At 44.2% G+C, this 27914-nt stretch overlaps 1 protein-coding gene and 1 long non-coding RNA gene across 2 annotated transcripts; one reads left to right on the forward strand and one right to left on the reverse strand.

Annotated features, from left to right (window-relative positions):
• LOC115606141 (acyl-CoA 6-desaturase-like) lies at window positions 1-22548 on the reverse strand. The gene is made up of 12 exons (XM_030481522.1): window positions 22008-22548; window positions 16020-16130; window positions 14445-14642; window positions 13914-14015; window positions 12922-13047; window positions 11121-11181; window positions 10462-10538; window positions 10174-10271; window positions 8661-8757; window positions 7056-7135; window positions 5921-6046; window positions 1-4533 (listed from the first exon to the last, which is right to left on the reverse strand). The coding sequence occupies exons 1-12, from the start codon at window positions 22212-22214 to the stop codon at window positions 4482-4484; spliced, it is 1335 nt and encodes a 444-aa protein (XP_030337382.1). The 5' UTR covers window positions 22215-22548; the 3' UTR covers window positions 1-4481.
• On the forward strand, window positions 8723-27008 carry LOC115606147. The gene is made up of 5 exons (XR_003990825.1): window positions 8723-8815; window positions 11413-11591; window positions 20972-21080; window positions 21198-21312; window positions 24221-27008. It is a non-coding gene; the product is annotated as an uncharacterized LOC115606147 (long non-coding RNA).
• The last annotated feature ends 906 nt before the right edge of the window (window positions 27009-27914 follow it).

The following is a 27914-nucleotide window of genomic DNA, read 5'->3' on the forward strand; positions in this document are numbered from 1 at the left end:
GGTCAACAAATAGTTATGATTTTATTGAGCAGTAGAATACACAAGAAAAAAAATTGTTCTTTTTGAGTTACTGATTTATTTCCTTTTAAGAATTAAATAATTAGGAGCTGTCCTATAAGGAATGTGGGGTTGATGTTTTAACAACTCATAGAACACATTTGAAAAGTTAGGGCTTTGTTAGGAAGGCTTCCTTAGGAAAGCATCTACTAGAAGAGCCCATGGCTAGGACATTGCAGCTTGTTACAGGAAGAAAACGATGTCTTTGCCCTAATGATGACCTAAAACCCAGTCAGTGTGATCAGCCCTTGTAGCAAGGAGTGATGGTGCCTGGAGATATGTCCTGATGGCTCTGAGCCTCCCAAGCCCTATTTCAGTAAGCAGTTGGGATCTCAGACTCCTCAAATTCATGCATAAAGGAAATAAATCCAGTGCAAGTCCCCTGATTGTCATTGTGCCTCTATCTGGAAACATGGGGCTAGATTTCTAGTTAGTTCACAAAGCTGGCATGGACCCACTGCCGAAAGCCAGGGCCACAGCTTTGACCTACCTCAGTCAGAGTGGAGAAGCACGTGCTTTGCAGAGGACTGAAACACCCTATTGAAGGGCGCTCTGTGTGTTACCCTCATCGAGACTGAGCTCAATGCAAGATCCAGCTCACAACAAGGTGTCTAGTGATGCTGCCAGACTTTGCCAGCTCCTTTGAGCCTGTGCTCTGCCCTTTCTTGCCTTGTCCCTAGCATAAGCGGTTGTCCAGGCAGATACTAGTGATGAATGGGAGTATATGGGACATCTGATTTCAAGTTGCTTTTTCTTCTCTCTCCAACTCCTTGGTATTTTTATTCCCACTCTGTCCTGCATCCCTCCCCAGCCTGTTCCCTTCTGTCATTTCTCCATCTCCGTACTTCTCCCCAAACACATGCTTATTTCTGTGCTTCCCAAAGCTTCTCCTGCCTTTTCTGCACTTGCTTCAGCTAATGCCTTTCTCTTCCAACTCTCTTTGACCATCCCGGTCCTCCAGCTTCTGCTCCAGTCCCCACTAACAAGAAGCAAAGCCAGTTCTTTCCTGCCTATTGTTTTATTATCTATCTGCCCTGAAATAAGCTCTGCGTCTCCAGCTCGTGGCCTCTCTCCATTGCCATGCGCTCCTGTAGCCAATAATGTGGTTAAATAAACCCTGGCAGGCTCCCAGCATGATTTACAGCTTATTAGTTTGTTGTTTGTGTCTCATTACAGTGCAAATGAATGACCTTTATCAAGAGAGAAGGGGTACAAGATTTCACCTCATTATTTTCAGAGAAACTAGTTAGTTATGGTCTTCAGAAAGCTGGGCAAAACTGGACTGAAATAGCTGTGTTTGAACCATTTTGATGGCTAATTGTAACCTGCAAGGGATCCTTGTGTGATGGATTACTGCATATTGCCCAGGTTGGAGACAAAGCCAAGCAAGGTCATGGGAGCTTTATATTCACCTAAGTTTGCAGTTTTACTGACACTTCTGGAACATCTCCTTAAGTCTCATGTCACTTTGGTGCTACTTCAATACAACAAAGCAGATTGTTCCAGACTTCCAGGGCTCTTTGTCAGAGATCTGTTAGTTCTGCTCCAGTTAAAGGATGGAGAACTTGCACATCAAGGCACATAGGAAACAGCTCAAATTCTAAGATAGAGCTGGGATTTCTTGGAGGAAGGGAAGAAACTATCCAAGCCAGAGAGGCTTTGCCTGGAAAAATAACCAGCATCTTCCATTTTCATCAGGCAAACTTTCTGCACATACAAGTTCAATGAGTAAGAAAAACACATGGCTAGTTAAAAAAGGTTGGTGACCTGTTCTTTGCAGAACAGACCTTTTTCCCTTGCAACAGCAAGGACACTGCATGACGCTTGGAAATCAGTTCTGACCATCACATTGCACGCCTTTTATTTCTGGATTTGAGCAACTGAACATTTTTCATGAAAAGGGAATTCTTCAAGACTCTGAAAGAAGCAAATAGCTGGGGAGGAGTTAATATCAAGATCTTTCCTGTCCCCCCTTTCTTCCCTTTAGAACCTTCTGCTACGGTCTTGGGGAAAAAATGCCCATTTAAGAGCTGGTCTTTCCTTCTGCAGATGGTTACTCTCCTTGAAGGTTTCAAGTTCTTCCAGCCATCATCAGTAGCAGTTGCTGTCTTCTTTTGGGCCAGGCTGTTGTGTTGGCGGTTCTTTTGGGTTTATAGCAGAAAACCAGTCCTTCCAGTAGACTGGTCAGTGGCAAGCAGGAAAGTCAAGCTGCTAAAGCAGGACTCTATGCAGGCTGAGCTACTGGTTTCTCTAGGTATTAAAAAACACTTTCTCTTGAAGAAAGGTAAGAGAGAGAAGAGGGGACAGTGCTAAGGAGGAAGAAGCATCTGTATTAAGAAATAAGAACTGGAGGGATGAAAAAGTATGAACTGTCAGAAAAATAAGCTGAATATTTAAAAGATTGCATTGCTGATGCTACTCTGTGCTTGTGGTCATCCTTGCCGGAGCAGAGACAGGGAGATACATTCAAGGAGTCAGAAAGAGATGCACGTATTAAGGCAGTCTTCATGTTAGCCACAATTCCAGGCTAGCTCGTTACTACCTGTCTGGGATATTACAGCATCCAGAAGGATGTTATTGTTTATGCTATTAGAAATCAACTATATAATTTGCTCAAAGTCTGCTTGAGCTTCAGACACCCCAGGGACAGTAGTTTTTCACCCTAAGCATTCCTAGTGACATCCAGGTATTGCCAGCTTGGGGGTGGGTGAGAACACCAGAATAAGCCCTCTACAAACCTTAAGTATTAGTAGCTAGCTTAAGTTGCAGTCCTGCCTATGAATTTCCCATCTATAAGAAAAGATATAATCTCATCTTATCCTCCAAAGAGGGCAGTGGGGAAATCCATTTATTGTTTGAAGTGGCTGGCCCTAGTCCTGTTCAAGAAGCATCTTGCTGATTTTGTGGGACTCAGCATTCAAGGATTTGATAGGGAAGATCCAGTTTCAGAGCTGAGCAAAGCAATGAGGCATGCAAACTCCTAACTTGAGTATCCCTATTGTGTGTTTTGAGTGAGCAATGAGGCAGCTGTTGGAACTGGAGGCTGCTTTTGAAACCATGGCCCTTTATCACACACTAAAGGGTATGTGTCTTCTGTTGTATTACAGCTGAATCTAAAGCCCTTGATTTACTTGGGATCAGGTTGCCTGTTAGAGAAGCACCTGGAAGCTGTTCAACCATATCTCCTGATAAGCCATGAATGAATTTTGGTAATTAGGTGTTGGGCAGAAAATAGAGTTTTAGACAGCGTGTTAGAGGGTTTTCCAGAAGGTTTCATACCACCAGCACAGCCTGCTCAGTTCTGTTTCCAGAAGGGCCATGTCAAAGGGTTGGGCAGCTCCTCCTTTTGAAGGGACAACTCCTTTTATTGGCTGATTGTTCCCAAGAGAGGGGTAAACATGTGCCACTGCTCCTGACCTCTGAGAAGCAGAAACAGGCTTGGTCTGTGCCAGGCATGTGCAGGCAGGCAGAACCATGGGGTTCTGCAGCACGCTGAACTGCTCTGGTGTGAAAAGACCATTTGTGATTACACTGGAGCCATCACCAGCAATTAGTAAGTTTTCCTTACGTGACTTTATGTTGGTCTTTTGTGTAATTTACTGACAACCATAATGCTATGCCAGAGCTGGTGCTCATTAAAGAGACAATGTCTCCTAAAAGAGATATTTTGCTGTTTAAGCCTCAGGATCTTCCACGGACCCTTAGAAATAGGGGCTGGTCATAAAAACACAGTTATATTAACCCCGCTGAGAGGTGGTTAGACATTAGTTTTGCAGGGTCAGTATCACAGCTTTTACTAAAGTGATTAGAGAAAGGAAGGAGGGAGCTGGGCTCTGGGCAGTGCTGGAAGCATTCCTGCAGGCAGGGCTGATGGGCATCACAGCCCACCTGAGCTCCCTGTTGTGATGGTGAGCATGGATCTGGTTATTTTTAACTTGAAAACAAAACGAAACTCTCTGCTGAACAATTCTTATACACAAAAGTGGGAAAGAGGAAAGAGGCAGAAGCTGACTGGGGTGTCCTTGGATTGCAAATGCTCACTGAAGCCCGTCAACTCTTACAAGTGTCTGAATCAGGGGCTTGTGTGGTTTAGGTAGAATTAGAAGGAATCTTATGAACAGAAGGTGAAGGTTGGATATTAATGCCCCTTTTTTAAACACTCTTTCTGTCCATCCTCTCCCAACCTTTCATTTTGTGCAATACTGGCATCGCTTTTCATCCTCTGAAGCATGTTTTTGTTCTGTCTGGATTAAACAGGTTGCCTGAGCCCGTCCCCAGTAGCAGCTGACAAGACAGGAAATTCCCCTCCAACTGTGCAAGTAGATATAGACTGAAATCTGAGAGTAAAAGACACGTGTGTGATTTCCCCCCCGCACACCCCCCATCCCTCCCGGTCACTCACACCTCCCCATTAAGATTCATGTTCATTTGTGGAGGTAAGCATCCAGCCATAGATCTCCAGATTTCTTTAGGGACCTGTGGAAAGAAAATGAAGAGAGGTTTGTTTGGTGTGTGAATCTTGCCTCTGTCCTTTTTTCCCTACAAAGGAGCCTTTTACTGAGCTTGAATATGAATCCTTAGGACACCAAATGTCTTTCCCCAGTATAGCAGATATAGCAAGAAGTGAGCAAGAACTTCAGCTGATGCGCACTGTGTTATTCACAGTCACTCTGGCCCTGAATAAACAGCAGAGCAGAATTGCCTGGGCTTGTTGCACCTCTGAAGGTGTTTCCCTGCTTCCCCCCTGGGAATTCTTATGCAGAATTTCCCATCTGCATCAGCTCTGCATGTATTATGTGACAAATCTGAGCTGGTTTGGGCCCAAAAGTCATAGAATCATAGAACGGTTTGTGTTGGAAGGGACCTTAAAGCTCGTCCAGTTCCAACCCCCTGCCATGGGCAGGGACACCTTCCAGTAGAGCAAGTTACTCCAAGCCCCAGCCAGCCTGGCCTTGAAGGTTTCCACTCTGACAAAAGCCTTCAATCAGGGCAAGTAATTGCTGAGATGGTTTGCAATATCTCGTGTAGCGACATGGGCACTATATGGGGGGATGCTGGGCATCACCCCACTGGGTCCCAGTGTTGCATCCATTGTCCTGTGCTAACTGGATAAGAAGAGCAAAGGAGGTTCTCCACCAGTTTTCAGCTCTTCTACATGGTGGGGCGAATCAGCTTTAATGTGTGTTTGCTCAGAATGGTCTGCAAGTGGAGATCTGGACTGCAGAATACTTTCTCATGTTCACTGTCATGAATTATTCCTCTTGGAGTAACTGAGACAGAAACATTAACACTGAGTCTGCCTGGCAAGGGCTATTAGATTAGTCTTCAGCTGTGCCTATAGGGAAAAGACCATTGCTGCTGGCAGGGCTCAGATGGGGAGCAGCATGGACTGTAACCAGACTCATTCCCCTTTGATTCATCTCACTTTGTAGGCTGAAGATACGCTGCCAGCTCCCAAAAGCAAGAATCACCAGGTGTCAGAAGAGCATTTACAAAGGGTCCCTATTAGATCAGGTTAGTACCCATCTAAACACCAAGTATTTGATACTTTGATAACAGTGCTCTGGTTGCAGAAGCTGCTCTGGGGGACAATTGTTTCTTCCCCATCATCTATTGAAGCAGCTTCCCTTCTGTTGTCACCTGATGTTAGTCCACTAAGCCAGTGGAGCTCTGTCATCTCTGCTGTGATCTACATTGCTGTGGGCAATGATGCAAAATTAGTAACCTCATGACACCAGATTACAACATATCAACATGGTATTTCTGAAGGGTCTATCATGCCCTAAATTGTCTGTTCTAGAAAATACAGGATGTCTATGGAACAGCGAATTACAAGCTGCAGATGATACTAGAAGGACCTTACCCAACGATGTCTACAAATGCTTTTCCAAGAGGCTTCTCTTCGTACTGGACTCCATACTTGGCACATAATGACTTCACCAAAGGTTTCACCTTCCAGAAATTGTGCCGTGGCATTGTTGGGAACAGGCTTGAACAGAGAAAGAGAAAACAAACCTGAGAACACTCAAGAGACCAACCCCAAGGGATGGGCATCTCCAGCTGCCTCCTCACAGGGGCTAATTATTAATGCCTACTCCTTGAGCTGTATAAGCAGACAAAAGAGAGGCACAGAGAGATATCCATGCTTTACACTCATGTGGTTCAAGGAGGCTTTTGAAGACCGAATGAGTTGGTTCCCCTGCCACTCTGCCATGCCTCAAAACAAAGCAGTGCTTGAGAAGGACAATGAAAGGAAGTTTGTGCAGGAGAGGACACTCCCAAGTGCTCTGCAAGGGAAGCGGGAGCAAGGAAACAGCCTCAGGCTGCTAAGATCCTGCCCATTTCCTTTGGGAAGTACTAGATGTTTCTTGCTGAATTGAATTTTCAATGTCCTCCTTTCCCACCTCAGGAAGCTCATGTTGTGGAGAAGCAGGTAAAGAAGGATTTGGGATCACCTTGCCCTATGCTGTTCAATGGAGATTTCCTAAACTGACTTCCAAACCACGCAGATTTACCCTACAGGGTAAAATGTAAAAATTCTTTTACATTTGGTGTTGTCACTGGCAACAGACTGTCCTTACGGCCCTGGGTTTAATATCTCTCCTGGAATCTGGTACCCAGCAGCATATGCACTCCCACACAGCTGTCAGATGCTGTAAAACATTGAAGCGCTTTAGGGGAGAGGAAATTGGATGCCCAAATTCAAGCAGTTAGCTTAGGATTTGAGTCCATAGCCATTGCAACTGGTAGTTATGCATTGCTGACTCCTAATTAAACCCCAAATTAAAAGTGTGAAAGCTGAACTATTTGGTAGCAAGAAAGATGACATGCCTATAGTAGAAGCAGACTATGACCCCCAATAATGTGGGACTCTCTTTCCTTGGCATATGGTAGCTCTCCAAAGATCCTGCCCCATCCCTTTAGCAGGCTTTCTCTCCCCTCATGTCCTGTGTTGTGACAACCTGGTAGTGGCCAAATGATCCTGGGTCCATACTCACTGGTGCTCAATTTGAAAATTCAGGTGCCCAGTGAACCAGTCGTTGAAGAAGGACTGCTCGATATTGCAGGTGGCTGCCATCTGGGAAGGCAAGAAAGCAGCTGTGAAAAGTGGTGAAGTCTCACCCTAAAATCAGAACAAACTCTTCTTTGCCTATGGCAGGGGTTGATCTGGGTTTTACTGCACTACTGAGCTGCCAGAGCACACAAGACTGCTGTTGTCAAATAGCTGGTTGTAGCAAGGAGGGCTTTAATCCTCCTTTAAGGGCTTACTGCTAACTGTTGGGCTGACCATGGTAAAGGGGGCAATATCAGGAGGCACTTTATGGACATTTGGTGACAAGTAATTTAGCAGCCCAAGTATAGACCTCTAAATCTCAGCTTTTCCCATTCAAGATCAGATGGTTAACAACAGTACTAAGACGGAAAACAGGAGGAAAATGCATAGGCACAGAAAGCTGCTTTCCACATCCTATCTACTTATTGCCCAGTTTGCCTTAAGCACAAGATCTGAAAATTCCAGAAATCTTAGCTACTCTTGTTATTAATAATTGTAAAATAGGTAGTCTTGCTTAAAATCCTCTTACACTCAGAGTGGCTAAGCTGTGATTTCTATGTAGTAACCATAGCAGATATACACTCCTCACCCTCCCCAAGATGCATCTTAAAACCACGCCAGTGTCAAAGAGGCTTATCTCCCTCTACCACATACACATTTTAACCCTCTTTCCCCATTTCTCTTTCTTTTATAGGTCCCCTCCCCAAATCTCTCTCTCTCACAAACTCTTTACCTACGAATTCCGGTTGCATAAAGTGCTTGAGCAAAAGCTTAAGGTGAACATCTGAATATTCCCAAGCCTTCAGTGAATCTATTCACATGGTTAATTTAAAACAAATGCGTAGGTGCTTTCCTATAAATAGTGCTTTTAGCACCTTTTTTTTTTTGTGCTTTTGCATATTTAGCACAAGGGAGAGCAATTGGCTTTGAAAGCTCCACCTTCAAGGCCCTACTAACAACTACAAATAGTAATTACATACTAGTTAGGACCGAGATTATTTCTTCTCTCAGCTCAGTAATACCGAATTCATATGGCCAGTGTCAAAGTTGCTCTCATTATCCTTTAGGTCTGAATAACACTTGGAACACTGTAAATAAGAGGTACCCTTTCAGCAGGGTGGATTTATCTGGCTCTGTGGCATTAAAACGATGTAGAAAGCAGCCGGTTTTCATTTCAGTCCTTATTGCTGAAATACAAACTTTAGGAATACACTGAGCTCTCCCTTTAGTTTTGATTTTCGTTTGGGCTCTTCTGTTTGTTCATATGTGTATGCTGAAATACACCACACAGGAATGCCAAGTCATGCTGCTTGAACCTGATACTGCCCCAAATCTGAAGTAACCTTTTGATTATCAAATTAATTTCAGCAGTTTTGACTCCCATGTCTTGACTCAGCATTGCAGGCTCTGAGGAGAACATCTTTCTGGAAGGCATAATGGACAGAGACCATATAATAGTACCTGGGGATAGTGGTAATGCATTTGTTCTCTGAGTGAATCTCTAACCCATTTTGGGGTGAGTCAGAGTATTCTTTCCCTTCCCAGTTACCTGAGAGCTAAGCCAGTCTCTGTGCTTCTCGGAATCAATTTCCATTGGAATGTGATTCATCTGCGTGACCCACACAAACCAGTGACTCTCCAGAAACCTTCCAAAACAAAGAGGCAAGAAAGCAGAACAATTTATATTGCAGGTTGGGATAGGAGGTAAATAGAGTGGGCTTAAGAGGGAGCAGCAGGAGATGCAACCTGGGAGGAAAGTACTTCTTTGAGGTATTGAAGTAGGTGCCTCTCTGTGTGTGCAAACCACAGTGAATCACTTCTGTGATGGATTTCCTGAAACTTGGAATTCTCAGAACTGTTTTCATCTTTCCCTTTGCTTGATGGCTATATAGCCATTTCAAAATCCACCTGCCTGTTGCTGTCAGCTTTCTGGGTGTCGAGCTCAGCACACTGGAGCTCCCAGCTTCCCTTTATGCTCTCAGTACATATAGTGTTAAGTCTCAAATTTGCCTTGGCCTGGGTATCACTTTCGAGCAGCTTGTTTATTGCTTATGGAATATAACTGCATTTTTAGCACCTGTACAGTACTCTACAGAAATGCCCTTTCTTCTCTTTATCCAAGGTAGTTTCTCTATACTGAGAATTAGATGTATGCTGACAAAGTAGTTGTCCAGAAGCATCTTTGTTCTAGTCTTTAGGCTTGTTTCTGAAAGAGCATTTGATTTGAATTTGCAATTTTGCCTTCTTGCACTTTTAACTTAACCAAAATAAGGAAGCTTTGGGAATAAGTTTTTCAGCTTAATTTCAGACTGAAAAGGTTGGCTGGGCACTTTTGTGTCTTTTGAATCTCTTTTCCTTAGTTCCAAAGTGTTTTGAAACTATGAAAACTGAAGCTACAGACATCAAATCTTGTGAAGGCAAAAGTTCCAATATTGTAAATTTTTTTTTTTGTGCATTTGTTGTCATTTATTTTACTCAAAAAAGATATTTTAAATTTTGGTTTTAGAAAATGTTTTTCACTGTGATTAAATGTTTCCCTTAAAACTAGTGCTGACTGTGGGACTAAATGCCATCCCTTGGTACTAGCCAGTGTACAGGCCATGCAGTCTTCCACACTGGGAGAAGCAGAAAGCATTTCATTTACAGGGGAAGCACATGCAGTGCTCAGGAGGGCTCTTGAATCACGTTCCCAGTAAGCTAGGAAGAAAGAGGCACTCTGGAAGGGTCCAGCCTTGGCCAAAGTGGAAAAAAATGCATGCATGTGTTGGGATCAGGCAGCGTGTGAGAACAGGGAACAAGGAAAGAAGGGAAAATCCTGGCTGGACCATCACAAGGGCAGGGGAAGATGCTGAGCACCAGAACCAGCTCTGCTGCAGGGAGGTAGAATTGGGAGATGATAAGAGGAAAGTGAAGCAGTGGGAATAGCCAAGATAACACACAGTGAGGTCAATGACTGCAGAGAATCTAAATAGGGAAGGCCTGTGGGGCCTCGCAGAGCTGAGACTTGGTTCGTCTGGCACTGGAAGGAGGGGAGAGCAGCAGGGATGCCCTTTATCTCCTACCTGACAAAAGTGAGGAGAAACAGGGATCCCAGAACGCCATAGAATGGGATGTATGTGATGAAATAGCGTATGTAGTAGCTGATGGCCCAGGCTAGGTCCTAGGGGAAGAGAGAAGACATTAGGCATCACTGCCTATCTCATATAACATGTCCTTGCTGGTGATGTTAGGGATACTGGGTAATTAATAAAGCAAAGTGTGATCCCTGCCCACTGGCCTCCCTCCCTACTCAAGTGTGATTTCTTATGAGCCAGGCAGACCCCATAAAGAGAAAGGAACATTTCACTCACCGCCCAGAACCTGCGCTTGATCATGGTTGAGATGATTTGCATTTGGAAGTACACAGGGATGAGCAGAGGTGGGAAGACTGCAAAGCAAAGGGAAAGGTTTTGGCCATCAGAGGGATGGAAAGGTGTGTGACCTGAGTGAGCTGGTGCTTTAGGGCTGGGTCTAAGGAAACCTAGGATTTCCTAGAGTTAGCAGCTGGTTCTGGTTCTGTCTAGCACTGATCAGAGCAGTGAGGTGTTGGTGATGGGCGGTGCTTGCCTTTCTGTGAGGAAAGGAGGCTCTGCATTGCATGTCACCTTGTCTTCCCACACGTGAAGTTGTTATTAGTAGCTGAATCATGGAATCATAGAATCATTGAGGTTGGAAAAGACCTTTAAGATTATCAAAGAGCAATTGCAATATGCATTTTCCCATGGAGCCTCTCACACAGAGGTTATTTCCCAGTCTCAGCTGGGAATTGCCATACTGGCAATGTTCAAGATGCTTGGGTATCACTAAAGAATATACTGAACTGATTTTGGGACCTGCACAGGGGATGGTGGTCTTGAGGAAGGGCAGGATGAGTTGAGACTTAAGGAGTTGCTCTGCTAACACAATAGGGGCTGGAAAGGTCAACTGGAATTTAAGGAAAAGGAAGAGTGCAGGGCAGATAGATACTCACTGAGGAAGAAGTATTCATGCTGGTGGTTGTAAGGCAGGTACTTCAGTTTCTTCTTGCCATACTGCAGGACACAGAGAAGAAAGCTCAGGCTTGGATTATGACACATGAAAGAGAAGATTCTCTGCAGCACTTCTTTTTGTTTATTGACTGAAGAGTTTTGCCTAAATTCCCACCAAGTGTTTTGGTATGGTTAAATACATCGACTTTGTAATTGTGATAGATGTAAACCCCTTTTTAAAGACTTTTAGCTTGATATTTGTATAATTTCTGTTGGTTTTTTGCATTCTTTCAGGTTCCCATTTCTTTTCAGCATGCAAACTCCTAACCTCATCTCCATAGCGAAATATCTGGAGCTATACAGAAGTGCCTGCTTTGAGCTCCAGGAGTGTTCATGCAAGAAGCTAAAGCATGGAGAATTTGGATTGCTGTGAACCTGCATTTTTGCCTCAGCTTAGCAACTTCTCCATGAAGGTAAATCTTGTAGCACCAATAAGTCAGGCACATCATTCACTCTGGTCTGGGCTCTGAAAGGCTGTGTTTTTAGCGTTGTCTGGAAAAGGCTTATATGCAAGTATGAAGGAGTATTGGGACTGATGCTGGCCTAATATTTCAGATATTTTGTAGGAGGAAGATCCAGCTTTCCTTGTCATAAATGTTTACATCCTTAGATTTTCCTGTAAGTGCTGCAACCACGGTCCGCTTTTAAACCCTGTTATCAGGCATAAGATTTTCCAGCAGGTTGCACCCATACATTTAAGAGTATGATGCTGACTTTTATCTTCCTGACAATGGGTTTTTTACACCCCAGGAGAAGGCTTTGCTTTTAGTCACATAGAAGAGCCCTTCTGCCTTTTCAATATTCTCTGTGTGCAAGATATTCTCTATATGTGTCCATATACCAGTGTGTCTATTCCCTACAAGTGTCTGGAGTTAGTTTCTCAACAGTACAAAAGCTGGCTGAGAAACCATTAACTTTCTCATGTCGTATTCCCCTGTGTTGTCTTTGCTGCAGATGTTTCTGTGTTTGTGTTCTTTGGTTTGTTTGTTGTTTTTAAAACCAGAGATCCTTGTTCCATTGTAAAAAAGACCAAGGATGATACATGGCTTAAGTGTTTTTTGTGGGTTTTTATACAGTAAACAGTAAATATTTTGGCTTTAGAAAGACAGATTGAGTTAAAATTGCATAACACAGCCTGTTATTCCATGTGCACCATGTCAGTATGTAGTTAATGTAAGCAAGGAAGAAGTTATTGCTTATGCAAGCAGTATGCACTCAACTGCATGTCAAAGGCTTCAGTGGAGAGGACCTTGTACAGATTGTCTGGGGCACAACTGGGCTGACTAATATTGGAAGGTATTTTCTGTGGAAATGGAAGATCAGTTTTGGAATATTCTTGATAAAGTACTGAGGAACACTGTATTTTCCTCTGATGCTGGTATTTCAAGCCAATGGGATGAAGTTGTCTTTAATGGCTTTCTACTTTCTTTCCAATCCCATCTTCACTGCTTTTCCCAAGCTACCCCAAAACACTTTCTCCTGTGGTCAGTACAGAGAATGGATAGGGAATGATACAGTCAGTCTTGCTCTTCAGCCCAAGGTTTGGGAGAGCGTGATGGCCAAACTCCTGTCAGACAACATAGACAGATGAAATCCCTGGATGAAGCATTTCTCTTTTTAGCATTCCTGTAAGTCTTGACTGTAAGTCATGTCTAACAACACTAGCCAACGCCTGGTTTTGCACAAGCATTCTCTGAAGCCCTTTAGGACAATGGTTTCCATGGTTTACCCCCCTTCCCTTACCTCAACAGGCTGTGTATCTCCAAGGACAAAAATATGCAGCATGTTCACATCTGGATCCTTCTTGAATATGTTGGGCTTGGCGTGGTGTTGGAAGTGACGATGGTTCCACCAGTTTGCAGAGGCACCCTGGACAGATAGAAGATCAAGTTGTTCAGCCATGGGAAACTACAGCTCCTCCAATGGTAGGATTACCCATTCTTTTATATAAACTACAATGGCCAAAATGTTATTTGCTTTTAAAAAAGCAATAAACAGTAAGTGGCCAAGGTGTCAGTTGCCGTGATACTGCTGGATTCAGAGGGCTGGTTTGCTCTCACTAGGGATCATCCAGATCAAAAGAACAGGGAATAAATATACTCTGAATTGCATGTCACCATATCTTCCACATGTGAAGTTGTTATTAGTAGCTGATTCATAGAATCATTTAGGTTGGAAAAGACCTTTAAGATCAAGTCTAACCATTAACCTAACACTACCAAGTTCACCACTAAACCCTTGTGGTGTCTTACTGATTATTGTACCAATTTCCCTCTACTGCCTGTGCAGTACCAGGAAAGATGAAGTGGGTTTGAGAGAATGGGCAAAGCTATGTCCCATCCTCTATCAGTTCCTCCTAGAGGCAGATGCTGAAAAGCCTGGACTTGATCTTGCTGAGGATAGAAGTTCTGAAGGCATCTTGGGTGGACGGTGGAGTGCATGGTGAAAACATGACAGGATGTTAAAATAGGGTTTATGCAATATAATAAGCTTTGTCCTCAGCTGCTATAAATTGGTGCAGTTCCAGTGAAGCTTGTGAACTATTGTGTTCTGTAACAGTTATGGTTAGGGTCCCTTATCTATTCTGTACAACAGCTCCATGTGCAGTGGTCACTAACTTCTACCCTGTGCATCTCCTCACTGTAGAAAGGTTTAGAGCTGCTGTTTCCCACTTTAACATAGTCAAAGTGACTGCAGTTCTTTCCACAGTGCCCTGGGTCCATAAAGTCCTTTACCTTCAGGTGTCCAATGACAAACTTGTGGACGATGTGGTTCCAGGAAGACTTCTTAAAGACAGAGAGGTGTCCAAAATCATGTTGCAGCCACCCTGCCTGGGCCTAGGATGAAGAGAAATCGAGTGTTTGAAATCAGAGTTAAGCACAAAAGGAAATTGAGATAGAAGACTAGTTTTGAGTGTAAGGAAGAGAGAGAATTAACTGAAATGAGAAGGTGCAGATCTCTTTTTTCATTCTGGAGGGGAATCATAGAATCATAGAATCATTCAGGTTGGAAAAGACCCTTAAGATCGAGTCCAGCCATAAACCTAACACTACCAAGTCCACCAACATGTGGAAGGAAAAGCCAAAGAGGTGAGAAAAATATGTGAGCCACCATCATCAGTGGGTAGGGGTGGCCAGAAGCCACTGGCACCACAGCGGCAGGTATGTTGTGAATGGTTTTCACTGGTGTGAATGTTCTGCTTTAGTAACTGGCCTTCTCCTGAGTGATTTGGGTAGCCAGTATGCTCGGTGCCCACTATTTCTCACCTGGGAAGTTGTAAGGATGCAGGAGAGGATGAGAGTTGTGATCCAGCCATTGCCAAAGTATGAAACCATTAACCAGGCCAATACTTCCATTACAATAATATGGCCCAAGTAAAGAGAGAAGAACAAAGGATTTGCTCTGAACAAGTCCATGTCCTCTACCGTCTTCCTCAGGGTCCGGAAATCCTCCACCAGCTGGGACTGCAAAACAGACATGCAAGACACAGTATGAAGCTTATAAGTAAGTCTAAATGAGCCTAAGGAAGGCAGGCAAAGTTCCATATTAAGGACCCTGGCTGCTTTTTGCGTTGATTGGCTACTCCAGAAGTAAGGAAGAACCTGCCTCCATATTCACCTTGTATTCTAGTTTTTCGTAGCACTTCCCTATGAATAAACATTCTGGCTGGTCTGAGCCCACATTGTGACCTTTTGTGCCTTGAGCTAGGAGAGTAATTCAAGCCTTCTGCTGTGAATCAGCAGCATTACCTGGCTGTGTTGAGAGTTACATCAGCTGATGACTCTCGTCTGAATGAGCTTTACAAGTACTAAGGAGACTGCTGTAGAAAAAGAGAATGTGGTCCTATTACTTAAGCATAATTCCAGAGCTCTGATGATAAGCACCCAATATCAGAGCACCCATCACCTGTTTAATATGTGGGTGAGGTACTGTGCAATCATTCAAGAAAAGCATTCCTGGGTTAATGCAGGTGAGCATCGTCTCTTCTATTGTAAGTGATACAGATATATCATAATCATGGCCAGTCACAAACAAGAGGACAGGATTGAGTTTCGTGGCAAGAGCTAATCATGCCATGCACTGTGCCTGAATAATGGATGAACAGACTGTCTGGGAGGGATATAGAGCTGCCCTGAGGATGCTGAGTGGGAGGAAAAGGTACCTGCTTGGTTGCTGCTCCTTAAGCACAGCCACCAAAATGAGACATCCAGTTCACCTCACCGATAGGTGCCTACTGCTTGTGCCATGCATGGCTCAAATGTGGCTTTGCTGATACTGGTCTCAGCAGGATAAACCAGTTTAAGTCTCAAAGAGGTATTTCCCCAGGAGCTAATCTGTCAAAGGGAGCTGCAGAGTGAACAGCGAAGAGATTAAAGTCTTGTTGAGGTGATGAGCAACTTGTTTGGAAGTCTTTTCAGACTTCTCTGCCTATTCCTCTCCTTCCCCCGTAACAGGCAAGCCATGATATGTGTTTTAGGGCTTGGTCATCAGAATGGGAACAGCAGAAGGGACACGAGTCACAAGAGATCGTGCACATTTCTCAGTCTACATGTCTCAGTTCCTATTTCCCTTCAGTATGGGATCAATCCAGCCTGGACTCCTGGACTGGGCTGCTAGAAAGGGAAAGGAAAGGCTTGTACAGCCAGTCTGAATGTGCCACTTCCCTTCCACACACTTTTAATCTATACTGGGATGTGCACATTGCTACAAGATGTTCAGTCATGGGCCACTTCTCTCCCTCTCTGGAGCTTTATAATCTGCCTCTGACCTGGAGGATATCCCAAAAGGAACAAAATAGGGAACATGCCATCAGAAACCCCAGCTCAGAAACAAATACTCACGTTTTTGTCTCGGTCCTGGCTAGGTTCTCCTGGAGCAAGCTCTCCAATAAGTAATGGCTTGAGAAACTTCTGCACCAAGGTGGGATTGATGTGGAAAGCCTGGAATGCATCCTGGAGTGCAAATAGGTGTAACTGTGTGAGATTCAGGAGTAAGCTATTGCTTCCTGCTTGTGTCATTCCCATCAATATCCAGTACTGTCCTTCTCTGCAGTCATCCCCACCATGTTACTGTGAAAGAGGAGTGTCAGACTGACTTCCACCTCTGTGATCACTGTCAGTGCAGTGCTTCTACTAGAGACTGATGAATTTGCTGATCTAGTAGCAAGCGAATGGTGAGACCAGGGATGTTACCTAGACATATGGTGAAAGGCACCTCAAGAAATGTTTTCTAAGCAACTAAATACCTAAATCCTGTTAATTCCCTTAGAAGGTAGGAGGCAGAGAGGTATTTGTGCAAATCTCCATGAGGATATAAATACCTTTTGAAAGTCTGCTGCCTGGAGGAGGCAATTCAAGAGAGGAGGTGACTGAACCTGAACATGACTGCAGATACATAAAGTATTGTTGGATGTTTTGGCCAGATCTACAGATCCCAGTACTAACACACTAAGGAAAAAGTGGTGACTCTTCATTTTGGAGACTGCCTTTTTCCTTTTGTTCTGTGAGACGAGTAGCCAAATGCTACCTTAACTCTTCTTTATTCTAGAATCATATTATAGACATATAGGCAATTCTATCTCCATGCAAGTCCAAGTAAAACATCTTAGGAAGGAACCAAACTAAAACTACACTTGTACCCCTTCAAGCAAACTTCAAGCAAAACAATTGCTTTAAAGTGCTTGCTATCTAGCTTTGCAGTGGCTAGGACCCCATTCATAAAGGGATCTACACCAAAAAGCAACTTTACTCATACTGTGAATAATGCTAAGCAGTTTGAAGAGATTACAGTTTCAATATACATGGTAAGACTTGTTGTTTCTACTGTGCTGTGGTATATGGCTGTTTGTCCCTATAAAAGGCTCATTAATCTTTTGCAAGACTGCTTCTATATTTTCTATTCAGTACATGCCTTGAATATTGGGTACATTTTACTGAAGCCCCTCCAACATGTGATAAGAGACGTAAGTAACTTGTTAAGTTTCTGCAACAGAATCTAATTGGGGGATGAAACTCAGTGTTGATGAAACTTGTGAAATAAATCCTGTCCCATATACTCCTGAGGCTGGAAAAGCAGGAAACGTAGCTGGAATACTATTTTCCTTACATATATTCAGGACTTCTAATAGGGAAGGACAATGCCTTGGTTGTAGAGTCTTTTGGATCCTGACATTCATGAGTTTGCCTGGCTCTTCTTTTTCTGTACTTCCTCCCTTTTCCACATGTTTTTTGTCTACCTCTATCCTACAGGTGCCTATGGGAATCATATACTTGATGCATCTGCTGCTAACAGTGAGATCTTGCCCACCCCTTCTTTCATATGGCTTAAATTTTAAGCCCAAAGACAATGATAGGGACAGAAAGTTGACCAAGTTCAGAAACCCTTACTCTGTCCTTTTCTTGACCGCACAGAACTGGAGTTCACTCTAGAAACTCACCTAGGAGAGCTCTAAAGATGTAGTTCCATAATGTGCTGAGACTGGTACATCAAAAAAACAGTCAAAAATAGAAGTCAGGAGTACCATGCTTCAGCCTTGCTACCTTTGTCTCATTGCCTAACAACTGCAGAGACGAACTGAAATCTCATTTCTGACTCTAAACAGAAACTGGACAGAACTCAGTGTGTTCACCTTACCCTTCTGGGAGCTGACCTCCACCAAAAGTCTGGCTCTGGTGTTCAAAAATACCAGTCAACAACCTTGGTCCCAAAGTCCACCAAAATCAACAGGAACTTTCACCTCATTCCAAGACTTTGGGTTGACCTTTGAAATAATACCCTGACCACAGAAGTTTTGCTGTGGGAGGCATATAAGGAAGGTGAGTGAAAGCTGATCTAAGCTATTTAACTTGAAGTTAAAGAAATGATACCTGAGAAGTTAGAGCTGCAGCATTGGCAGCGGGTGAGAGGAGACAAGAGCATCTACAGGTGCAGGAGAGAAATAAAACCCTGTGGAATGGTTTAAAGATTAAAAAAGCCATAAAATGCCAGAGTTTGGGGGAAGAAGGAGGGGGGGGAAGTCATTTCAATGGGAGAGTCAAACTGAGATGCCAGAAATGAAACTGAGGTGCACTTTTTCTGTAAGGCGCCAGATTTTCCTCATGCCAGAACCCAAACTATCCCCTTTGGTAACCAATTTAATGGACAAAGTGGTCCCTGTTGCCACAGGGAAAGGTTTGAATCAATTTGTCCATGTTCTCTCATGAGGACTGCATCACTGGTGAAACTTAGCCTGGCACAAGTGAGACTTCTTGACTGCACTGGATTAGCCTTTGGTGTTGTTTCATTGGTGCCAAAATGAAGGTAAATCTCTAGGACCAGCAAAGCTGTTTCCAGAGCTGCAGACAGCTGAGAGTTTCTCATCCAAAGAAATACTTGTCCCAAGCCATCATCCTCCTTCTCTACTTTGAGGAATTTAATTTTCTTTACCTTAATTTATGCATACCTCATCCTCTGGTGTTACCATCACAGCCCATCTGAGGTTACAGAATACCATCTTCTCCCTTCTACGGAGGGCCTTCTATTACGCTAAAGGCCTGACTTACCCAAGGTTACAACTGGTAGCAGACCAGCCTTAAGCCTGTTTTACTAATACTTCAGTTATTAAAGCATTTTCAGCTCTTGGACCCATAAATGCCACCGAAATGTGTGAGCAGAATGAGTTGGGAAGTGAAGAACTGACTGTACCTGCTGCAAGGTTTTGCAATTTGCGGTAAAAAGGGGGGAAGAAGGGGAAAGAGGGAGAGGCTGAACACATGAGAAGCATTAAATAATGTTAATTCAATATTATTTAAATTAATGAGGAGGGGAGGGAAGTCTTTGGAGGTCTGGCCAGGTACTGCCTGGAGATCTCACTGATTCATGTGGTATTAATTGGGGTTGACTCAGAACAGCAGCTTCTGCCTGACCACCTAGAAGGTATTTTTTTCTACCTGGGGCTTCCTTGCCAATACCCATCTGTTTTCTAAACATGCTTGTAAATGCTCTGACATGACTTTCCCATGAAGAGTTCTGCCTCTGAGCTTAATAGCTTCACTTCTTTCCGGTTGGGATGAAAAGTAAAGGTTGGAACTGGTCAGAAATGCCATTCATGCATGTCAAAACACAGTTGTTACTCAAAACTACTCTACCTATCTTTCACTTCTATCACAAGTTTATGCCATGAAGGAAATGCTGGCAGCAGGGAAGTTTTACCTTCAGTGAGAAGAAATACACATGCATGTCACTGACATATATAGAGAATGGGCTTTTCCAGTATAGCCTCCAAGCAGGAGAATAACATCTCCTGAAGACTCTTACCATCATCAGACAGGATTGTCTTTTATTAGCTGTATCTCATGCATCTCCTACACTAATAGGTCCCTAATATAAGATACTACCTGAATTTTGGAATTGTCCTCAGTTCTATTCTAGAGGAGATAAAAAGCAAAAGGCAAAGGATAGTCTCTGGGAAGTGCCATATGATATTTACACCTGACATCCCAACTTTGTGGACTACTGGCCAATAAGCTTTGTATTATCAAGGTATGAACTGTACCTGAGCATTTGAAGTGCTTAGTGCAGTCAGTACAAGGATGTTCTTTCACATCCTTGAACATGTCTGGATGCACAAGCTAGCCTGGGAACCCCTAACCTAAGCTGAGCATGCAGAACATGACAGCTATCCTGGAAGCTTCTCAGTTAGCTTGTCCTGTGAGCTTTAGTTTGTCCTGTGAGCATCCTGAGATGAATTAGCTCAGGTATCACCAAGCAGGGTATCTTCAGAGTGGCCAGGCATAGATGCAGAGTTCAGTGAGCGTGTCAGTGGGCAGCTGGTAGTAGATGGATACACCTGATCCTCTAGAGGATTGGTAAATGGACAAGATGCTGAGGTTCTGACTTCCAATACCTAAAGGGAGTCTGTAAGAAAGCTGGAGAGAGGCTTTATACAAGGGCATGTAGGGACAGGACAAGGGGGAATGGTTTTAAACTGAATAGATTAGATCTTAGGCAGAAGTTCTTCCCTGTGAGGGTGGTGAGACACTGGCCCAGAGAAGCTGTGGCTGCCCCATCCCTGGCAGTGTTCAAGGCCAGGTTGGACACAGGGCCTTGGAGCAACCTGCTCTAGTGGAAGGTGTCCCTGCCCGTGGCAGGGGTTGGAACTGGATGAGCTTTAAGGTCCCTTCCAACACAAAGCATTCTATGATTCTGATGTTTGCTGTGCTAGAGGTCCTAACTGCATGTGATGCTGAGGAGAATCTGAGAAAGGTGGAAGCCACATACAAACTAGGAACATAAAAATGCTCCACTGAATTCTTATCATTGCTTTTTCCTCCTCCTAAACTCTTCCAGTCGTGATATCTTGCAACACAGAATGAAACTTGTTAGTTAAGCCTTGAGAGGGTCAAGGCCAAGGCTTTCTCACCCTGAATGAGAAGCTTCTTTTGGAAATAAACTGTTACTCACCACAGGGAAGCTGGAAAACAGATGCCAACTCAGAGCTGTGATTAACAATTTCAGAGCATTCTTAAGACCATGCCTTCATGGAGTGTGCTCTGAGTATAGTGGGATGAAACGTACAGTGGGAAGGTGGGTGGGAGCAGGACCAGCAGTAGTAGAATCACAAACCTGTGATCCTTCCCTGGTAAGGATTGAAGACAAATGCAATAGCAGTTGCTTTTTGGTTTCAAGTGGAGATATTGGAGTTAAATTCTTGGGGATAGGAATCAAACTGCTCTGGTTTCAGCAGGGCTGCATTTAAGCAGTTGAAAGTAAAACCTGGCCTATCTTTTTGAGAGAGCAAGCTATTCATTCAGAGGATTTACTGGAAGGGGGACAGGAACACCAAAAGGCATCTCAGTGCTTCAAGGAAACGAATGGAAAATAACCACAGACCACAGGCAAATGGAGATGGATGGAAAGGAAAGGTTAGTAAATCTTGCCAATGATCTGCCACACACAGAGCCTCCTCTTTGCTAAGGTGTTAAGAGCTGTGGGGGATGAACAGTTAATGCTACAGCTTGGCCTCTCCTGCCCTTACACAGGTATTGGAAAAGCTCCGAGGCAGTTGGCATTTTATTAGCTATGGGCTAATAACACCCTGGGGGGAGAAGATGCTCTCGGATGCACTTTTGAACAAGGTGCAGACAACAATCTGAGGTAATTTATTCTTTTTTCAAGGGGGTTGGTTGGTTTGTTGGGGTTTTTAAGTTGCTGAAATATGAGAGGTGGCTGAACCCAGCTATGAAGAGCAGGAGCAAATGGTTAGGTTTTTTGGGTTTTTTTGCCTTTTTCTGTAGAAACTTGTAGCTAAATTCTCCAGAGGATTCTCTCCTGGGGTAAAAAATAAAGCTAAAAAGCTCCTTGTTTTAAAGCCTCAAGCTCACCCTCCTCACAGAAACAACTTTGAAACATAGCCTGGCCTCTCCTTAACCCTTTCTTGTGCTTGGCTGCTGTGCCTCTCCATGTCATAAGCTAGATACTGAAGAAGGGGAGACTTGGGTTGTTCTGCTCATGAATTCAGAGCTGGGCACAGCACAAACAAGAGACAAAGACAAAACAACGAGGCTTAAAGCAGAGCCGAGCAATCTCTACCGACCAGGTCTTGCAGATGCTGCGAATAGCCATGGCTCAAGCCAAGGAGCTGCATCCATTTGGACCAACCTTTGTGCTCCTAAAAGCAGCGAGAGAGATGAGCTGGGTGTACAGCAAGTGTTAGAGAGGTTGGGGGGGGGCAGAGAGGCAGGCGGCTGGCTCGCTCCTTGGGGAGCACTGGGAAGGCGGTGCCCTGGCAGAGGGGATGCTGCTGAGCGCCGGGATGCAGCCGCGGGAATGTCCGTGCGTTGGGTCCTTACCGTGGCATCTTCGCCGGCCCAGTGGCTGATCACTCGTTGACCCCCCGGGTGTCTGTTTGCCCACTTGGTGACATTATAAACCTTTCGATCTATCACCAGCCAGTTGTCCGTCCTCAGGTTGTGCTTCTGGATCTCCTCCCAGGTGTAGAAGCGGAGCTGCGCCTCCGGCTCCCCCGACCCCCCTCCTTTCTCCCCACCTTTCCCCATGGAGCCACTTGCTGCTTTGTCTTCTTGCCCGAAAAGAAAAGGGTGTAAGGGGGGGACACACAACCTGTCCCTGGCTCTCCTCAGGGATGCGTTTCCTGCGTGGTTTAACTCAGCTGATCCCCTGCTCTCTCCCTTCGCTCATGTCCTCCCTCCTCTTTGTCTGTCGCTTCCCGGCCCCCGCCGTCTCCCCGCTCCGCCGCCTGCTCGGAAGTGCCCCCTACGCTGCTCCTCCCGCACTGATGCACTTTCTCCTCGCACATAGCCCCGTTTTGTGGGAAGCTCGGCCCCTTCCCACCCCCCCACCCCCCGGCATTCCCCCCCTGCAGCCCCCCCCCGCTCGGTCCCGCCGGGGTTCCGCCGGGATCAGCAGAGCCCCGCCGCCAATCCCGCCGCTCCCGCCGCCGCGCCCGGCCCGGCCATTGGCCCGGACCGATCTGTCGAAGGGTTCGCACCGGGGAGGGCCGCGGGGCTGGGGCGGGGGGGCGGGAACCCCTCTGCTACTGCTGCTCCTCCTCCTCAGCTTCTGGCCTCGGGATTTTGGCTTCTGCTTTGAAAAGCTCCCCCCCACTACTCCCCCCGGTTGGTTTTTTTTTTTCTTTCTCTCTCTCCCCCCCCCCCCCCCCCCCCCCCCCCGTTTTCCCGGTTTTTTCCTCCCCCTTTTTTTTTTTTTTTATTTTTTTAATTTTCTTCTCTTTTTCTCTCCCGTTTTTCCCCTTTTGCTCTCTTTCTCCTCCTTTTCCCCCCTCTTTCTCCTCCTTTTCCCCCTCTTTCTCCTCCTTTTTCCCCTCTTTCTCCTCCTTTTTCCCCTTTCTGTCCCCCCTTTTTTTCCTTTTCCCTTTTTCCCCCCATTTCCCTCCTTTTCTTCCGTTTTTCTCTGTTTCCCGTTTTTTTCCCTTTTCTCCTCTTCCCCCCCTTTTTCCCACTTTTCCTCCCTTTCGCCCTTTTCCCCACTTTTTCCCCTTTTCTTTTCCCCCTTTCCCTCTTTTTCTGCCTTTTCTTCCTTTTCCCCTCTTCCCCCTTCCTCCTTTTTCTTCCTTTTCTTCCTTTTCTCCTTTTTCCTCTTTTTCCCTTCACCCTTTTTTTCTTATTTCCCTTTTATTCTTATTTTTTTGTTTTCCCTCTTTTTCCCCGTTTCCCCTTTTTATTTTTTCTTCTTTTCCTTTTTAATTTTCTTTTTTAATTTTTTTCTTTTCTCCTTTTTTTTTCTTTTTCCCCTTTTTCTCCCTTCCCCCTTTTCCCTTTTCTCTTCCCCCCTCCCTTTTTTTTTTTTTCTCTCCCAGAACTGTCACCTCACCTCTTGCTATTGACCTTAGAAAGGAGATTCTTGTTACTCCGCCTGGAATTAGCGCTGTTTTGCTCTATTTTGTCATGCTGAATTACCCACCGGATGGCTGTCAGACCTGACAGCTTGCTTTTGCCCCAGGGAGAGCAGTCTGACACCAGGCGCAGCTCGAAAGCTCCTGCTTAGGGCGATGCTCTCATTACCAGGTGGGACGGTACCATCTTTTCTTTGCCTTGGGGCATCTTTATTATAAACCAATCCCTGTCATTAGGTTACCCAAGGTGTTGCAGTGCAAGGGCAGAAACAACGGCATAGGATCTCCACTGCTGCCTTTCTCATGCCTGAGGGTACTCGTGGTTGCTCTCCAGGGCAAAGCAGATGTGACCCACAGGTCTCCTGGCCATAGCTGTCTTTTCTTGTGACCATTTTGCATTAATAAGTGGAATTCTTACTAATCCTTTCTGTAATGCCTCTGGCTGAGTCTAAGCAAATTTAATATACAAGATGTTAAAATGTTTTTGGGTACAGACCGCATTCCCTAAGAGCATTCTGTTGTATGATCAAACCTTAGGATTGGAGCAACACTGCCTTCCGGTAGCTCAGACCTTTATTTATCTCATCTTTCAACAGCACTATGTTCTAACGTGGAATGGAAATGGAGGGGAAGGAATCCACATGGTTAAGCATCAAAGGTTTTAATTCACAATGTTTATTTGCTCTCTAGCCCACTATCATATCCCGCTGCTGAAGGACAGCACAGGATAAGAGACCACCTCCTTCAGTGAACCCAGAAGTGCCTCCCGTCCTGGTGCTGCCGTGCTTCTGTCCAGCCCCAGCCATAAACAGTCTTTTCCTGTGGTGTGGGGGTGACGAAAGCCAGAAATGAAAGGAATGTTTTCCTAAGACTTGCTAGTTTTATTTAGCTTGGTTCAAAATAGACCTCCGACAAGGATAACAATAAATGTCAGCAAGACACTACATTAAGGCGGACCTGAAGCTCGTTGCTTGTGATGTAGGAAAAGTTTACCTTGAAACTTTTTGTCCTGAGTTCTTTGAATTCCAGGATTTTAATCCTGTAGTAGATTCTGCATAGCATGTTGGATGCTTTAAACTTTGTAATGCTAAGGGTGTTCTCCCTGTAGCCTGCCTTTCCCTTGTAACCACACACCTGGACCAAGTTATCCTCAGGGCCTTGCACAGATGCATTTGGATGTTTTTTTCTGTCTGATTTCTCCTAAAGATTGATAACTATGGGTAAGAGAAACAACCTTTCTTACACTGTATTTTTACCCTTTGCCTCATAGCTTTTAGTTTATAACTTTAGAACACGCTGGATAACACAAAGAGAAATATCTTACATATCCAATAAATATCACGTGTAAGTTACATGTGCATGGAGCATGCAATTCCTGCCCCTCATCAAGCGCACTCCAGTCAGTGCTAACATCATCTCAGGCAGGAGCAACCAGTAATGAGTTTAAGTGGGTTTGGACAAAAACTATATTGTTACTACTGGAAAACTGCTCTGTGGACTCCCTGCTCCACTGTAGGGAACATTCAGAAGACAACAGTTGTCTGGAAGACCCCATTGCTTCTGTTCCTGGCTGGCCACTTGGAAGATGGTTTTCCTTCTCTCTCATTTTCTCTCCTTGTTTTGGCTGTGGTTTTGTTTTGTTTCATTTTGGTTTTATTTGTTTGGTTTTTTCATTGTGGCTGGGTTTTTTGGTTGCTCTCCCCTCTCTTAAAATAGCTTTGAGGCCCATGTATGCCATGAATTCTGGATTCAGCTAAATGTGTATATATATAGTTGTCCTAGTGAGAGATCCATGTTTAGTGAATTTAAAAAACTGTGCTGTAGATATATTTCTCAGTCATCTTTGTGGAACCCCTGCAGAGTGGTTCATGGACTCCAAGCAGTCTGCAGACCTCTGTTTGAGAATCAGTGCAGATAAAGATCTATTATTGGCTTTTTCTCAGCTGTAATTTATAGCATATCTATCGAATAATGTGAACTACTTTAATATTTCCACTTCTGGCAGCATTTCGGAACAAAGCAACATCTCTTGATCTGTTGTTCCTGCAAAGCAAAATCATGTACATCTGTAAATTGGTGAATCCTGATGATTTTCCTGTTAAAGGCAGCTGAAGATCTGGTTCTCTGTTTTCTGTGACTACGCTGAGTGGAACCATAGTTCTGCTTTGAGCCAGGAAGTTACACTGGTTGGGTTGCAGAGGTCCTCTGCAAGCTATATGGCTTTATAATTCTATAAAGAAGAAGATTGCAAAGCTGAGGAACACAGGGATGCCTAAGAAGATGGAGAGGACCAGTGGGCAACACAGAGAAAGGAATAAAAAACCATACAATTAATTATTTTAGGCTGCATTTCTTCAAGCTTCACTGTTGGTATTTTACTGTTAGAAAGTATGGGGGATTCACTGCAAAGCCAGATTTTTGGGAAGAAAATGAACTTGCAAATTCATGAACTAGTTTTATTTGTTCAGTGTCCTAATTAAAGGTTGTGTCCTCTATGTCCACAGCTAGATTCAAAGCCATGGTTTCTTTTAGCTTGTAGAGCTAATGATACATATTATTGGTAACTCACAGTGTTATTTGATGGTCATAGTCCACCAGGTGACTGCACTACAAGAGCAATGTAATAGTGTTATTGAAATTGGCACCTATTTTGTATACAACAAGCTTTATCAGTCAGTCCATGGAAGTTCATACTTCAGAGCTGATGACTTTAGCAGTGGATGATCTATGCAGGGCTGGCTGCATATGGAAATGCTGGGTTTGAACAGTATATTTGCCTAAGCAAGTCCTCCCTCCTGAGAAATGAGTATGGAGATGGGTATATTCTGGAATTGGCTCTTATTAGATGGACATAGATGTAAAATCTGTACAGAGAACTCCTCATCTGGACATTTCACATAGATAACTGTGTAATAACTTAATGCCAAGTCATAGAAAGGTGCGTATCAAAACCCCCCAGCGCTATCATCTGCTTGCAGCACAGCCTGTAACACTGTCTCACAGGCTTTCTGCAGCACTTGTTATAGGTTTTGTTTGGCTTCATGGGCACGAACCAGCCACAGCAATGAGAGGAGAACAGACTCTCTTCTGTGGCCAAGTAGGTGAAAGGCTGCATTTGTTGCATGGTGTAGCTTTAGTGGCACAAAGAGCTTGTGTAAGGGACATAAAAGCCCTGAGTTTCATTGAGTAGTCATGAGATGGGGGGAAAGAAGGTGAGAAACATCACAGGAAAGAAAGTGTGGAAAAGGGGATATAGAGAAGTGCAAAGTGGAAGAGTTTTTGTAGGGGGCACACATAGAAGGGGTGTGTCTGCATTTCAGGATAATGTAGAAATACCTAACTAGTAAGTGAAGGACATCTTCCTGGGTTAGGTTGGAATGGGAAAAAACAGAGCAAGTTGATAGTTCAGGTATCTTTACACTGTGTCATGCATTGACTCATTAACGTAAAAGTAACTGAGACCCTGAGGAAAGTGTTTTAAAAATATAGTAGAAATCACAATTGTGTTTGTCATCTCATCCCTTTATTGAGTTTTACATACAAGTTGGTAAGAGCAGATAAGATTCTTTTCAAATACCTTTTAGAAAGGATTAGAGTCTCCATTAATACCTAGAGGATAACTTTGAGAGCAGCACCAGCCCATCACCAGCACATGGAAATGCACTGTAGCTGTGCAGTAATCCTTATGTATACAGGGAAAATCCTCCTTTTTCCCCAGTTTAAAAAACATAAGATCCATCACTGGCCACTTGTTAAGGCCGGATGGTTCCATGGCATGTGGTGGGAAAAGGAGGCAGCAACTAACAGAGAGCAGTGAGCAAGGGGTGCATGGGAGGGACATGGAGCATGTGTGTGAAGAGGAAAAGAAATGGGCTAAGGCAGAAACTGAGGATATTGGGAGAAAAATAGAGCGAAGATCAGATTTAGCTGCATCTTTAGTCTTTTAGCTAGCTTTAGTTACTCTGCCAAGGAAAAATACACGTAAGGAGAGAAAGGACCCCAGCTTTCCCTTCCTTTCACTAGAAGGAAAGGCTGAGGAGCTCTGAACTTGGGTTGAGATGGGTGAATAAAATCAAACTGAGTAGGAGACAACAAAATGACATCCTGACTGGGCTGGAGAAACGAATGATGGAGCACGGAGCCTGAGGTGGGGGAACACAATGGTTAGGAAGGGATGCTGTTTCAGCATCACTTTAACAGAAGTAAACTTCTCTTCCATCCCTTAAGGGCAGACACAAACTCTTCCTTCCTTCTGTCTCTCCCCTGAAGCAGATTTCTAGTGCTTGAGAAGCAATTGGTTAATGGCTCTGAGAGGGAAACATTCTTGCTCATCACCGTATGGAACAGATGGGTGCACGAAGGATGATGTGGTTCTGCATATCAT

The sequence above is a fragment of the Strigops habroptila genome, chromosome 4 (genome assembly GCF_004027225.2).
Source record: "Strigops habroptila isolate Jane chromosome 4, bStrHab1.2.pri, whole genome shotgun sequence".
NCBI lineage: Eukaryota > Metazoa > Chordata > Aves > Psittaciformes > Psittacidae > Strigops > Strigops habroptila.